At 42.3% G+C, this 15,052-nt stretch overlaps 1 protein-coding gene across 5 annotated transcripts in view; it reads right to left on the minus strand.

Moving 5' to 3' along the window:
• The window catches only part of YLPM1 (YLP motif containing 1), a 38,195-nt gene that overhangs the window by 16,817 nt on the left and 6,326 nt on the right, over nt 1–15,052 (minus strand). For 3 of the 5 annotated variants that reach the window (XM_068683208.1, XM_068683207.1, XM_068683210.1), the window contains exons 3-8: nt 14,352–14,546; nt 12,461–13,203; nt 7,016–9,430; nt 3,488–3,596; nt 1,220–1,700; nt 8–100 (exon numbers count right to left, since the gene is read on the minus strand). In XM_068683208.1, the coding sequence (XP_068539309.1) occupies nt 8–100; nt 1,220–1,700; nt 3,488–3,596; nt 7,016–9,430; nt 12,461–13,203; nt 14,352–14,546 (4,036 nt within the window). The remainder of the gene's footprint in view (nt 1–7; nt 101–1,219; nt 1,701–3,487; nt 3,597–7,015; nt 9,431–12,460; nt 13,204–14,351; nt 14,547–15,052) is intronic. The other 2 variants (XM_068683211.1, XM_068683209.1) reach the window with 2 other exon arrangements.

The following is a 15,052-nucleotide window of genomic DNA, read 5'->3' on the forward strand; positions in this document are numbered from 1 at the left end:
TCCCTACCTTTTTGAAATGTTTGTCTCTCCGGCAAAGGTTCTGGACGCAGAGTTACCCTCTCCCCATATGGAATCTGTTCCACTTTACTGGTGGTTATATCTGGTTAAAAATAATCAGAAAGCTAAGTAACGTCTTAAAATACCCCTCTTCCATTTCCTTCCCAATGTCGTGAAAAGCACTCAGTCAATGGCATTAGAAGTGACTGAAATAACTTACCAAAATATACATAAATACAGAACACCAGGGTTTTTAAAGCCTTATGTATGTTTCTGTGTGCATAAGTATGCATACAGTTTACCTAACAATGGGACTTTATCTCTTTGGATGAGTTCGGGTAGCTTGCACAGTTAGGTTATATACACTGATGCTATGAAAGTTTCAGTAACTCAAACTATGATAATGTTGAGAATATTACCTGCAATGCTCTCTTAAGAGACTCCCAACAGTCACAGTTTTTCTAACTGCTTTTAGAGAAACATCTACTTAAAGGAATTGATGTGGCTTCAGTTATAGAGAAAAACTCTCTTTAATGGCAACGCACAATTTATGTACAACTTTACAACCCAATTTCACTTTTGCAAAAAAGAAAACCTGAGAGAAGTTGATTCAATTAAAAGGATAGTGTTGAATTTTAGCTTTGATAAACTCACTACTAAAAATCAGAGGCTCTCACTGCTTTGGTGTTAAATGCCTGTTTAGTATACCAGCTCCTCAGAACCAGGACATTGGTTCTAGGGGGCTCTAGGCATTGTTAGACGGGTACCTCATACCCATTAAGCAGCATACAAATAATGCAAACATTACCCACATTCTGCTTTAAGTCACTTCTCAGAACTGTAACAAACCAAAGTACTTTCTAACACAGTTACAGTTCCCACACTCTGTTATAAAGGGATTAGGGGAAAGTCTCACTATCAATCTACATATAACGTTGATGTGCCCATATGAGCTGGTGTTTAGTAGAAGCAGGAGTGGATATCTACCATTCAATTCACGTGACACAGCTTTTCAGCATTAGAGAAAACATTAAGCTCAAGACTGATTACTGACTCCTTAAAATTGCACTGTTTAGTATTAGGTCACGATGTACACAGCCTAAACATCAGCTGCAAAATATATGTGGCATATGTTGTGTGCCACACTCCTTTAGGAAGCAGTTAATGGAGCTAACTATCTCTCCGTTACAGAACGGACAAATACATTCACTGTAATACCCACCTCGCCCATGGCCATAATCCACAGTTTGCTGAATTATAGGTGCTTTAGGAACGGGTGGAATAACTGGAGGAAGTGACACTGGAACAGCTGACGGAACAGAGGTGTGAGCAGCAGGTACTTTCACTGGCGAGGATACTGGTGGAGGCATCATTGACTCCTGTTTACATAATTCGTACTCCATATTTGCTCCTTTATCCTCGTTTGTGTCCCAGAGTCCGTGGAAAGAATCCTCATCCCAGCGTTCCTGTTCCACAGCAGAAGGTGATGGTTTTAAAGACTGACCATGACTTGGGGCTGTAGTTGGAGTAGGAACTGGAGCATGTGGCCTTGTCATAGGTGTAGCAGGCCTTGCCAGTGGGGCAGGTGGTCTTGTCACTGGGGTGGGCTGTCTGAACAACACGGGAGGCTTTATAATAACAGCAGGAGAAGGTTTAATAGCTTGGGCTTCTACTGGTGCCTCTGAAGATAGCTGAGAAGAGACCTAGATGCAGAAAGCACTTTAAATAGAGATCTGTAATCTAACCTTCTCTCATCCTCTGCAAGTCAGTAAGCACAACGGCAATCTGTAATTAAATTATAAGCATTTTCCAGTACCTCCATCAAGGTGCTACAGGTAGGAGGACAAAATTTCAAGAACTGGCGGCCTGAATTAATTTGGCGTTTGCTCACTATGCAAAGGCTTGAATATTATATATTTTCTCCTTCAAAATAATATTAATTAAAGCTCCAGTGGGCCTATCTCAGTTCAAAGGTGTCTACAGTTTTATTCCCAAAGATTCTTGTTGTCTGTGAGGAGGCTGAAATAGTGGGGAAGTAGGGCAGCTTGGTGAGGCACAAAAGGATTGATAAAGTCAGCTTCTTTCTGGAAGTCACTGGAAAAATTCCCAGAGGACAGTATCACCTACAAAACTCTTAATAGAATCAATGTCAGATCAATATCAGAAATGGGGAGGTGTTGCCCAGTGAAAAAATCCGGTCTTGAACCAAACGTCCCCATGGAACCCCGTATATTGTGTCAAAAAGGGTCTTTTCAGAAGCACAGCAGATGCCAAGTTAGAGGCAGCTTTACTAGCAGCATGCAAACGGACTCAGAGAAGGGCTGTAGATACAAGCTGAGATTTGTAGCAAGTTCACAGACATGGCAGAAATCCCAAGAAAAGTAACAGTTGTTTGAATACCTCTGGGCAGATGGGTGAAGTAGGAAATACCAAAGTTAGGAAGTAAAGTCACTTCCTAAAGATGGCAACATATCTGCAGCTCTTGGTAGCAAATCTGTTCCATTACTTTACTTTATAGACACTGTAAACAATGAAGAGGTCAGCTAGGCAAAAAGAAAACCTGTAGTGCATCATGCACAGCCCAACGCTTCTCTGCAGGGAGGGACAAAGAAAACTTGGTCTGGCTAAATGTCAGGCTCGCAGCTCAGTACAGCCAAATTTATTGGTACTAGTAACTTTTAGGTTACGATGTGACGAAGAATTAAATCCGTGCATCAACTCAGCATCAACTCCAACATACGTTTAACAACAGTGTAGTATTCATTCTAGGAAGGATTTATAAACCTGAGTAAATGTGACTGGAGAAATTCAGCTGTTTTCTCACCTGGTATGAACTATCAAAAAACAAATTTAGCATCTGAGAAGAGTTCCCAGGACCAACCAGAAGACTGGACAGTGGAGGAGTAAACTGTATCACAACAGGAGATTAAGGCACAGATACACAAATGTGTGCTTCCACACGCTTTGTGATACTCCATCCAGTACTGAGTATTTCTAATAAAGACAGCCAACAGAAAGCTAACATCCACTTTATCTGAGTTTCTGATGGAACTATCCTCAAATTCTCTTTCAACCTCTTCAAAGAGGAGGGAGCACTTAAAGCAGGAAAAGCAAAGCAATCTGGGATTCAAAGATAATATCAGAACCAAGTTATGTGGTGAAAAGGAGGGTCTTCTCATGAGCCTTACGGCCTTATTTGATAAGAGCTCACCTCATCTTGCACATTGTCCTACAGCAGTCTAGGCTGTTAAACCTCATGAGCGACTGTCCCCAGCGGGTTATGTTCAGAAGACACGGTGGACTGAACGAATAAGAAAGACTTTGGAAAATCTAAAGAAGTTTCTTTGCCTCAACAAAAGACTGAATAAGTTGTAAGGATTGCGAGGGAGGCATTCCACAGAGAAGTCTGACCACCAGAGTGCAGAAAAGATCTGAAACACACAGAATTACTTACTACCCACGTTACGACGTCGACTTGAGATGAATTTACCTGAAAGCCACCTCCTGGCCTTGTGCTGGTGTTCTGTGGTCTTGGAGAGTCCTGTGCGGAAATGTCGGATTTAAACTCTTTCAACTTTTGCATCTGTTCTTTTTGCTCTCTGCACATGAATCACAAGAAAATGGTATTAGTCTGTAGCTCAAATGAAAACTTGAAAAATTAAAGATTTATTACACTACCATCACTGGCCAAGTCCAAAGTAGAAAAGGACATAAGCAGGCTTTATATGGTCAACACTGATTCAGAAATCCCTGTTTCGCACCCATGGAAGTATATCTTACCTGCCTCCTTTTTTGACCACAAATTTCCTCTGTGGCCAGAACCACTCTGCTTTGATAGTAAAGAACAAAGCCATATTTTTAGGTTCCACCAAGACCTGCAAATGGGAAGCCCAGGGGAGATGCATGTCTAAATGCTTTCAGGGACTCACTCTGGGATGCACACTAACAAGACTGAGGCCAACTCCAAGCACAAGAAAGATTCCAGCATTTAAACACAAAGTGGTGAGGTTAGCTTTCCTTGCTTTATGTATCTAAATGCTATTTAATACACAACCCACACACCGTCTATGGAAAAGAAACCAGGACCAGCAGGGAAAGCTGTGACCACCAGGTTACAAAATTCTATTCAATGTGATTTTGTTTCCTTTGAGTTATTGTTAACATCTTTTTATCTTGTTTTCCTTTAATTGTAGTAACTCTGTTGATATTTAATTGCATGTACTAAAATAGTGCCCAAAAACCAACTAAGGGATCCCCTCTGTACTACTAGGCACAACATAAGACATCCTGATTAGCAATGCATCTGTTCAGCATGCAGGGCAAGGGGAACACGGCACACAGAAAGGGATCCCAAGTGCTGCATTAGTGCAAAGAGCATGAGCAACTGCCAGCACTTATAAGGTCTTCTTTATGCTGGGTTTAGGAAAAATAAACCAGATGATAAATATAGAACAGCATGCAGCTCTCAGTATGCTGCCATGTACATGATAAAAGCAACCTGACGTGAAGTACTGGTGTAACTAATGTTATTAATATCCTCAAATCAAACTTAAAAAGAACAGTACCAACGGTATCACATTTATATTTCCCCTTTTCAGTGAATTAGAAAGACATATAAATCTACTTCCTTACATAAAACGTTTTAGTTTCTATGCTCAAGTATCTCAGCTCTAATAAATTATTCACTTGGGCACTGATCCCCAAACTATGGCCCTTAAATTAAGTCCACTGGCTTGCAGCCATTCACATTAAACAGCCCAGCTGGCCACCTGAGGCTATGAGAAAGCCAGGAAGCTGAAAACAAGCTGTTGCTCCAAGACTTTTGGCAAATGTTGCGTTATAACACAGATTTCACAGTTACTAACACCTGTTGAATTAATCTAATTGCAGTGAAATATTAATGTATTCATAATAACACTTCTGCCTTCCCTTTTTGAAATTGGTTTTCTTGCAATTTCTGCTTGTAACTAAGCCCTTCCTTCCAAATGGGACAGATGCTTAGCAATAGCACAGATGCTCAGCAATCTTACGAGTTTGGAAACAATACAGCTTCAAGAAAAGCACAAAAATGTCTCTATCTTTCAACATGGTTTAATAATAATGTAACAGTGATAAGTGAACACTTATTTGAACTACTCAATATTTTAGTAAAATATCTTCCTTGTGAAATTAAATCCTTGCCTTTACTAGGTACCACGGGATCTATCTCACAAGAGCTATCTCACAATAACTCATGGAGAAGATGAACCACGTGAACCTCTAAGAGATTTCTTCTTTATAATCTCCCCTTAAAGATCTCACTCCTCACTCACTAGACATAGTAAAAGAAACTTTATCTTTCCAGTTCTCTCATGAATGCATGTAATGCACCAAAACTCAGGCATCAAATCACAAAGAAAACATTTGGATAGAGGGTATGTGCTCTCTTCTTATATTACTAAATTTAATGAGCCCTATCCTACCGGATATTTCTGATGTTTAAGAGGTTATTATTCTATCACTTCTTTTGAAATAAATGCTTATTAAACCCTTAAGGAGTCATGTCCTCCTCATTTGACAACACGGTTGTGTTGATCCTCAGAATTAAGATCAACCAAGCTTGACCAAACTACTCATCGAGGATGCTGGAGTTCAAATGAGAGAACATTGTTAAAAGGGAAAAAAAGCACCTATGCTTTAAGAATCAGTATCCAAAATTTTAATAGGTCCCACTGTGTGAATTAGGAACCACCTTAATGCGGATCTTGACATGTATTTAAAAGCAATTATCAACAAAGTCATCTGAGGATAACAGAAAGATTAAGAAGCAATTATCAACAAGCTCCTTTGAGGATAACGAAAAGGTTGGTCAGGCGATGTGGACAGATCTGTACTTGGGAAGTAACAAATGGAGATGCCCTATTCGTGGGGAAAGGGGTGGATATTTATTTAAGGAAAAAAGCCCATCCACAAAAGCTGGGATGGAGATCTTCCAAATAACTAGTTCCACACGAGCTCCCATTACCATGCTGTAGTGAAAAGAAACGAAACCATTATTGTGTAAACTGAGGAAGAAATCAGGAAAGGGGTATCATCTTCACAGAAGCACCAAACTATGCTGGCAGCTTGTCTTTAAATAATCTGTTGGACAGTTGCAGGGGGATAAAAATAACAGACTTAAGGAGCATCAATATAAGACACACCATACATCAGGTTCTCATGGCACCTATCTTGCCATTAGCGAATAAGCATCCAAAGAAGAGGTTCCAAAAGCTTGCCAAGGTCATGAATTTTACAAAATCACATCAGAACAATGTTTTATTCCAATAAAACAGTGAACATTACTGTTAGGCTTGGAGAAGTATCTGAGTAATTGAGACAACTCCTGGAACTGGAAACAGAGTGAGAAGCCTTGTCTGACACTCTACAAATTTATCAAGTCCCCTATACAGGGACCCAGTTTTAAAAGTAGGACTTCTTATGTATGAAGTAAAATGCAAGCATACTTTTAAACATATATTTTGTTCTGAGAAAGGCATGAAGAGAAGAGGGAGTCAGTAAGATTAGTTTTGTTTCAAAAATAAGCTCTGAATTTCAGAGGCAGCCTGTTACTGATTAAGATTTTGACAATTTCATCTACATCCAAACTGCCCATATGGCTGGTTAGAGCTACAGTATGACTGAATTTGCTATTTAATAGCTAGAATTGGAGGTGGATTCACAATCCTAAGGAAAGCTTTGGACATTAAGATTAAGCTGCTTCCAGTCAAACCTAGAGCATTTGATTTGCATTGGAAAGAACCAAGAAGATAGGTCAGAAATGCAAGAGTCAGCTCATCACAACCTACTAATGCAGGACAAGTAACATTTAACATGAAGAGGTCCAAAAGGAAATTAACATCCTCCACACAACTGGAGTGTAACACCTCAGAAGTTCAAAAATCTAGAAAACACACAATAATATCACAATATACAAGAAAATCTAGTAAGCCTACTTAGCAATTTCTCTCCCCAAAAGTGACAGAATCAAGCAACTCACCGAAGCATTTTGAGCTCCTGGGCAGCTTTCAGAATTATCTCATGCTGTCTTTGGCTAAGGACCATCACTCCCCCCAAGGACTGTTCCGAGTCCAGGTTTGAATCTGCTCCCAGCATATCAGAGGAATGTGAAGGTGGGAGAAGGGATGAATCCAGCTGGTCACCCATAGGTCGCAGCCTGTCTCCATCATCTGGGTACCACCGATCCGTCAGCCGTTCCCTCTCCCAGTCAGTCCTTTCAGGAAGGTAGTCCTGCTTCTCCCGCCACGTGTCGTACCTCTCGGGGTACTCTCGAATCCTCAGCTCCCCCCTGTCTCGGAGGTCTCTGTCGTAGTGATCTCTGTTCCTGTCGTCCCTCCACCTATCTTCGCGGTATCTGTCCAGAGGTGGGAGAGGTGGTAACGGAGGGAGAGGGGGGATATCTAGGTCACGATTGCCCATTTCTCTGTCATCCATGGGTCTCATGTCCCAGTCTCTGTTATCCCATTCTCTGTCTACATCTTGATCATAAATATCTGCGGATCTTCCCGTCCTATCTAGATCTCTCTCTAGTTCCCTCTCCCTCGGCCTCTTCCAGTCATCCCACCATGAATCTCGTCTGTCGTGATCAGATGATAAAGGAGGTAGTGGTGGCAGGGGAGACAACGGAGGCAATGAATGGTGAGACTGCAACCTCTCATCCCTATCATATGGATCCACAGAATCATCCTGATAATCGGAGTTGTGGTCTCCCCAGTATCGTTCTCTTTCCCAGTCATCCAACCGCTCGTGCTCCAGAGGAAGGTCATCCCTACTATCTAAAGGAAATTCCTCCTGCATCCCCTCGTCCTCATGACTCCAAGAACCCCTGAGCGCATCGTCTCGATGGTACGGAGCCAATTTGTCGGGATCATCTCCTAGGTGCATTGGTTTATCCATGCTGCCCGTGTCGGACCTCCCCGCTTCCCTCTCCCGGCTATCCGGCCTCCTGACGTGTCCCCTCTCGTGGCTACCTGCCCTCCTGACGGGACCCCTCTCCCGGCTACCTGCCCTCCTGACGGGACCCCTTTCCCTACTGCCCGCCCGCCTCATGGGGACCCTCTCCCTGCTCCCTGCCCGCCTCATGGGCTCCCTCTCTCTGCTCCCTGCTCGCCTCATGGGCTCCCTTTCCCTGCTCCCTGCCCTCCTGACAGGTCCCCTCTCCCTGCTGCCCGCCCGCTGTGCCCTGTCCCTGCTGCCCGGCCGCCCTGCGAGCTCCCTGTCTCTGCTGGACATCACCCTCTCCCTGCTGTCTGACCGGCCACCCAGCGTCCTCTCCCTGCTGCCCGACCGCCCGTCCGGCATCCTCTCCCTGCTGCCCGACCGCCTGTCTGCCATCCTCTCCCTGCTGCCCGCTCTCCTGAACATGCCCCGGCCCCGGATGGATGCCTGCCGAGCCTGCCCTCTGCCCCTGTACACGTATCCCCTGCCACGGCCCTCGTCCATCCTGCCCATTCCCCGGCCGTGGCCGTCATCCATCCTGCCCATTCCCCAGCCGCCGTCCATCCTTCCCATGCCCCGGCCGCCGTCCATCCTGCCCATTCCTCGCCCGTCCATCCTGCCCATGCCCCTGCCCCGGCCCATTCCCCAGCCACGGCCATCCCCCTGCCCCCTGCCCCGGCCCTCATCCATCCTGCCTTGCCCCCTTCCTCTGTTTCCTGGTCCCTTGCCTCTGTCTTCGTGCATAAACAGCCCTTTCCCTCTGCCTTCTGGCCCGGGCAGGCCCTGCGTGGTGTCCGAACCAAGCAGCTGGCTCTCTGAGGAACTCAAATCCTGGTTTCCCGTTACAGGGGTCACCGCCCCTCCCGGCCTTGCAACGCCTGACTGCAAAGCTCCAGAGTTGCTAGAAAGGGATGTCGAAGTCTGGTTCTGAACAGGCGGAGTAGTCGCTTTGGAGTCTTCTACTTGCTGGTTAGGATCGTGTGAACTCCACGTCCACTTCTTAGGAGGATCTGAAATAGTTTCTTTGACTTCACTTTTAGATGGTTCCTGTTGAGTGCTTGCGAGGTCCTCACTCGGCTCCACAGAGCCCGTACTCGTCACATCAGTAGACTGCGTTCTACTTCCAGCCTGCTGATTGCCACCCATGTCTGTAAAAGGCTCTTTGTTTTCTGCTCGTGAGTCTGTTTGGGACTGCTGCTGTCCCAAAGGAGGCCTGGGCCCCCTCCACCGTGGGCCGCCCGGTCGGGAACCGTGTGCATGTGATGTGTTTTGGGAAGTATAAAATTGTGCTGCTGGTCCCCGGGGGATAGATCCCCATCGACTCGTGTGCTGCCCATCAGTGTTCTGGCGGTCAAAACGTGACCTGTGTCCCTCGGAGCGCTGGGAGTCAAAACGGGGCCCTCTTGGTCTTGAGCCTTCAAATTTGTCATATCCTCTTCCTCGAGGGCCATCAAACCTGTGCATAAAATAACAGCAGTTTTATTCAAATGAACATGTCAAATAAAACTTGTCTAAAAACCAGTTTCACACTGCTCTGTTTAACTGATACATCCTAGTGTGCTGTAGGATCAGCTCCATTTGAACCAGTGCAGAAGCACCAAGACCTTCTTCTCCACCCCAACACTGTCCTGTGAAGACCAGCCTAAGCCACCTGCAGACAATGTAACCCTAAAAAGAAAACTTGGCTTCAGTATCCCAGGATTGAAACTCACCTTGAAAAAAAACTTGCGAACTGAATGGTGAGAAGCTTTGATCTTTTGTTTAAAGACACTTTTGTTGAAAACAAACAACTCTTGTTGAACTTTGGTTTTAAAACTTCGCAACAAGCTTACCTAACCAAAGGCCTTATAGCCAAATCTATAAATACAGATCCTCACAGAAAGTGCAGCGAGCTGTGATATTGGCCAGTTCTACGCAAGACAATATGCCTAAAACACACATATTTTTATCACATCACTTTTTTCCTTTTCTTTCTTTGTCTACAAGCAAGAGTAGAGGTCAGGCAAACCGGCATAAAGAATAATTTATGCAATCATATTTAGCAAGGCTCATCTAGTCAAAAAACAGCCTTTAGGCATATGCTTAACTATCGATTTACAAGACACACACATCAAATTCATTTTATACAAAAACATCGAACTTGCTCCTGAAGTCCAATTGCTTGGATATTTGGGATTCACAGTTGTCTCTCCCTGGATATGAATCCATTATTGTCTAGTTATCAACAGCTGTTGACTTTTTGCAGAATTTTATGTTTCAGTGAGCAATTTACCAAATGAGTTCATTTGCACAACCTCAAAGAATTTTAATAATCCTAGTAAGACAACACTTCAGCAGAAAAAGTGGAAAGCATGGTTTCTGTTGGAACAAAACTGCCTTTTGCTTGGGGTGTGTGTGGTCAAGATGAACAGAATTAAAAGAATTATCAAGTGCAGTAGCAAGGTATCTTCGATTTGAAGGACCAGCTTCTACACATAACGTATAGCAAGAAGAAAAGGTTGGATACTGTAAGACATCCTTCACCCCCAAAATTCTGCAAATTAGTTTAAGGGAATTCTTCAGTTTCTTGAGAAATGTTAATTGCTAAAAAGTGGTGGGTGGGAGCGTGTCTTTTTATACATCTAATCGTTAGCTGGCACTTTGGAATAGCACCAGGTAACACACAATATTTTAAATTTATCACAGGTTCAATTGAAAATTTATTACAGCCCTGTTTTCTACTGCCTGTATTGAGAACAAACAGTAAACAGATTTTTGGAAAAACCTTTGATAAAACCATGAAATAGTCATGCAATTACAATATAGGAATGCACAAAGGTTACAGCGTTATTTAAAAAATTCTTTTTTAAACATTTTAAAATATTTTATTGTCAGTGGGCTCAAAAATAAAGCCATTGTATGTACTTTCTAGAAATTTCTGATTATCCATAGTCTATGGTCACAGAGCACTGAGCTCTAAACTAATGCATGTATAAAAGACACGCACTAGCAAATCACTGAAAACAGTCTGCAGAACTGCACATCCAAAAAACCCCCAGGACTAGAAATGACACTTTTTAAACCCATGGGGAGACAGAAAATTATTCAAAAGTTATAAAAATTCAAATATGATGCCTGTACTTCATGAATTACTATTCATGAATGATCACTTCGGAATCAAAAAGGGAAATGAAAATGAAGATATGAAAAAAATGTAAATGTAAAAATCTAGCAGAATATGCACGGATAGAACCAAATCAACGGAACAAGGCTGCTTTTTGGTGCACGAGGCATCACATCAGTCTTTAACTAATGACCAGACAGAACAGATGTTTTTGCAACCTGATATTGTCAACCATGGAAAAACAATAACAAAAAAACAGTCCAAAAGGAATATCTCGGATCAAACCATATCACAGATATAAAACCACATAACAGACACAGAACGCTGGTTTTTAAAGTAACTTGACATTGAGACAGTAGGCCATCCACCTGACAAAGCGCAGACTTAAATTTGAATAAAAGTACACCTCACAAGAAGATAAAGACCAAGACCATCAGATGTTATGCAAAACAACAAGAACCCTACCATTAGACTAAGGCTCCAATCCTCTCCTTCCTCTCGTTTAAAATTCTTTGAATGCTAACTAATGCTGCACATGTAGAAAAACACTGATTTGGATGCAAGACAAACATCACCTCTCTCTTATCAGAAAGCTATTTTGAGAAGTGCAGCAAATAGGGCAATCGTCTAGTTACAGAACTCTCCCACGCTAGAAGTTAAAGTACAGGTGAAGAGCTCCGAATCTTTAATTTCTTTTTGCTGCAAATGGATTTCGGTTGCAAAAAAATAATAAATTTTGCTGTTAAAAACAAAACAAAAAAACTAAATTTCTAGTAATTAGATATCATAGCATATTCAACTGAATATATATCTGAACACTTTCCTGAATTCCTTTCAGGAGGTCCACTTTAAGGTGCTATTGTACATAGTGGTAACTTAAAAACACTCCCTCAACACTTTTGCTTTACATATTCCTAAACTGTGTTCCAAGTACCACAGATGAAACACTGGGAATTTAAATGGCTTTTTATAAAAGGTCATTCTTTCGTGTGACAAAAGGTCATTCTTTTCGTGTAACGATAAATGTGATTTATCGTTAACCTAAAGACAGTAAAGATGTATTAAATATTTACAGCATCTTTCCTGTTTTCAAAAAACGGATATTACATTTCTGAGAACGAGAATGGAGCAGTGCACCCAAGCATTTCACTAGAGAAAAGTATATGACTCCATGTAACGCTCAGGTGAACAGCATTCACCTGTTTTTGCTTTAATCAGATAAATACAGAACATGGTGTACACACATTAAGAGCAAAACTCCATCAAATGCACAATTCACATGACCTTAGGAAAATCTGAGAGTAAGGCATAATGTTTCATTTCTTAATATACCACCAAGGCTGCTAGCCTTGAAAGTGAATAAATCAATAAAAATATCCTTACCTGGGACCTCTGGGACCTTCAAAACGTGCTGATCTGGGAGGATCTGGAAGCAATCCACCTGATCTCACTGGTTTATCCTGCATGGTAGGGGTGTGTGTTGAAGACAGTGCAGAAGGGGCTTTCAGTTCCCCACATCCTTGCTCAGATGACATAGAGACATTTTGTTTATTATGGTGAACTTGAGACTTCCCATGGTCTGAAGAGCTGAAGGATGAACTTACTTGAGAGTGGTAAGTTGAATATACAGGTGAGCTACCTATTTTTGATGCATAGGTACCAGGGGTGGGAAGCAGAGCTGGCCTTGGTGTTTCAGTAGACTGATTGCTTTGAGAACTAGATCCTGAAGGGACAGAGGAGTTAGATAACTGAGATACAGAAGACAGAGGTGGAGGGACCAGTGGAGGTGTAGCTGAAGGTAAGGTTGGAGGCATAACAGGAATGCCACCTGGAGCCGTTTGAGAATATGGAACAAATGGAGGCGGAAGCGAAACGTTTGCAGGGTACTGATTCTTCAAATTTTGGAGCGAGCTCACTTTCTCCTGCAGATGAGACTGAGTGACCTTCATCTGTTCATCCCACGCTTTCCACTGTTTCTCATACTCTTGCAGCTGGTCTTTGTGAGGATAGGTTTGAAGCTGATGCTGCCACTGCTGGTTCATTGACCGCTCCCAGTCTTTATGAAGCTGCTGGAACTGTTTTTGCTGTGTCTCATAATGTCGCAGCTGCATCTCCACTGACATTGTCTGCAAGGAGAATATGAGAATAACTTCAAAAGAGCATCTTAGTTATCTTCAAGGCCACGTATTTTAGTATCACTTGTAACATCACAACTTCTGACTTGTGCAGAAACCTGAGGAAGAACTACAGTGAAACAAAAGCGAACACTGTGATGTCTAAAGTTAATTTACACATTGCATGACTGGAGGGCAAACATTTAGTATAGAAGACTTTTTTTTTTTTTAAAGAAGAAAGATGAAGAAAAATATAATCAAAGGCCTCCACGCTCTACAATTACTGCATGCTTACAACAGCTATGAAAGCCCAAATCAATCTTCACGCTTTCAATACATGCAGCATGTGACTATTTCTCAAGGTTTCAGTTTCTATTAATCTACACAGAGCTGCTTCAGCTGTCAGCAATGATTTTTCTCTAACCTTTTGCTAGATCATAATTTGCACAGCGCAGCTTCTATCAGCAGTTCGTCTTTCTTATGTGTACACACAGGTCCTAATACCCATGGGCTTAATCTGTTCTGAGATTTTTAGGTTTACTTTTTTTTTTTTTTTTAAACAAACCCGACAGCCCAAACCACTTAAGGAATGCTTAAACCACAAAAAGCTGACTCAACTAATAAAGCAATCAGCTTCTACTTTAAAGGCTGCAACAGGGATATAATTATCTGAATCTGTTATTAAGACACCATCACTGTACATATTTGTACTATATGACATTGTAAAAAAAAAAAAAAAAAAAAAAAAAAAGAGGGGAGAACACGGCTGGCTACCAAATTACCTCACACCACCATCTGTGTAACTGACCTTTCTCCTGAAGAATTCCTCCAGCAGTAAAATGTTCAAAACTGAGTAAATTCAACACTGTGTTCAGCTTTGCTCCTGTACCACTCAGGTATGTCTGAAAATCGTTTGACAAGCATACAGTCTTATATTTCTCATCCTACTAAAGCTTCATCACCACCTCTTAATTTTTTTTTTTTTCATTCTGAAGTTGAGTGCCAGTAGGAAAAGGGGATATAGACTTCTGTGCACGCAGAAAAAGTAGCTAGACAAATAAGCCAGCCATGGCAAATTATTCAACTACTTATTTTGCAGTAAAGCATAACTGTTAGGTCACTCACAAAGTATATCAAATACCATCTCCTCAGTGTTTCACCTGTAAATGCGGAGGCTGTTGCATGATCTGTTGATACTGCTGTACTATCTGCTGCAGCTGGGCATGCTTCTGCATTATCCTCTGGTACTGAAATCCAACTCGGTGATGGGGATGCTGCTGCCATTGAGCTGCTGCTGCTTGCAACTGTTGCAATCTCAAATCTTCCTCGGGGTCATCAGGAGGATCAATGTTGAGCTAGGGAAATAGGCAAATATTATAAATAAAGGGAGACTTCCATCAGAAGAGAAGAACGCTGGGTCACTACGCAGTTTGCAAGAACTTTCTCAGCATTCCTTATTTTATCAGCCTGTATTTCAGTGTTCTGGCCACCCCTAACTGCTGGAAGGCTGATTTGTATTTCCTTTATTCTTGTACAGTCTGATCTAAAGGTTAGGCTGATGGGGATTAGGGTGTTCATACACACAGAAACTTACCTGTAGGTAAGAGATTAAAGCAGATCTGTTCAGTGCTGCTCACACCAAAGGCAGTGAGAGAGCAGTGCTTTTTCATGATGAGGTAAAGGAATTCCAAATGCATCATTTTGCTACTTGGTAGGAACCTGCACACCATAAATTTAAAGCGCAGCACATCCTGTAGGGTAATCTACCACCTTACAGTAATCTGTTCAAACATCCAAGCCGTTGCCTCCATCCATTATGGAGCAACTGGCATTAAGCACTCAGCCTAAATATTCTGTACCA

This window comes from Anas acuta, chromosome 5 (genome assembly GCF_963932015.1).
Source record: "Anas acuta chromosome 5, bAnaAcu1.1, whole genome shotgun sequence".
In the NCBI taxonomy this organism is placed as follows: Eukaryota; Metazoa; Chordata; class Aves; order Anseriformes; family Anatidae; genus Anas; species Anas acuta.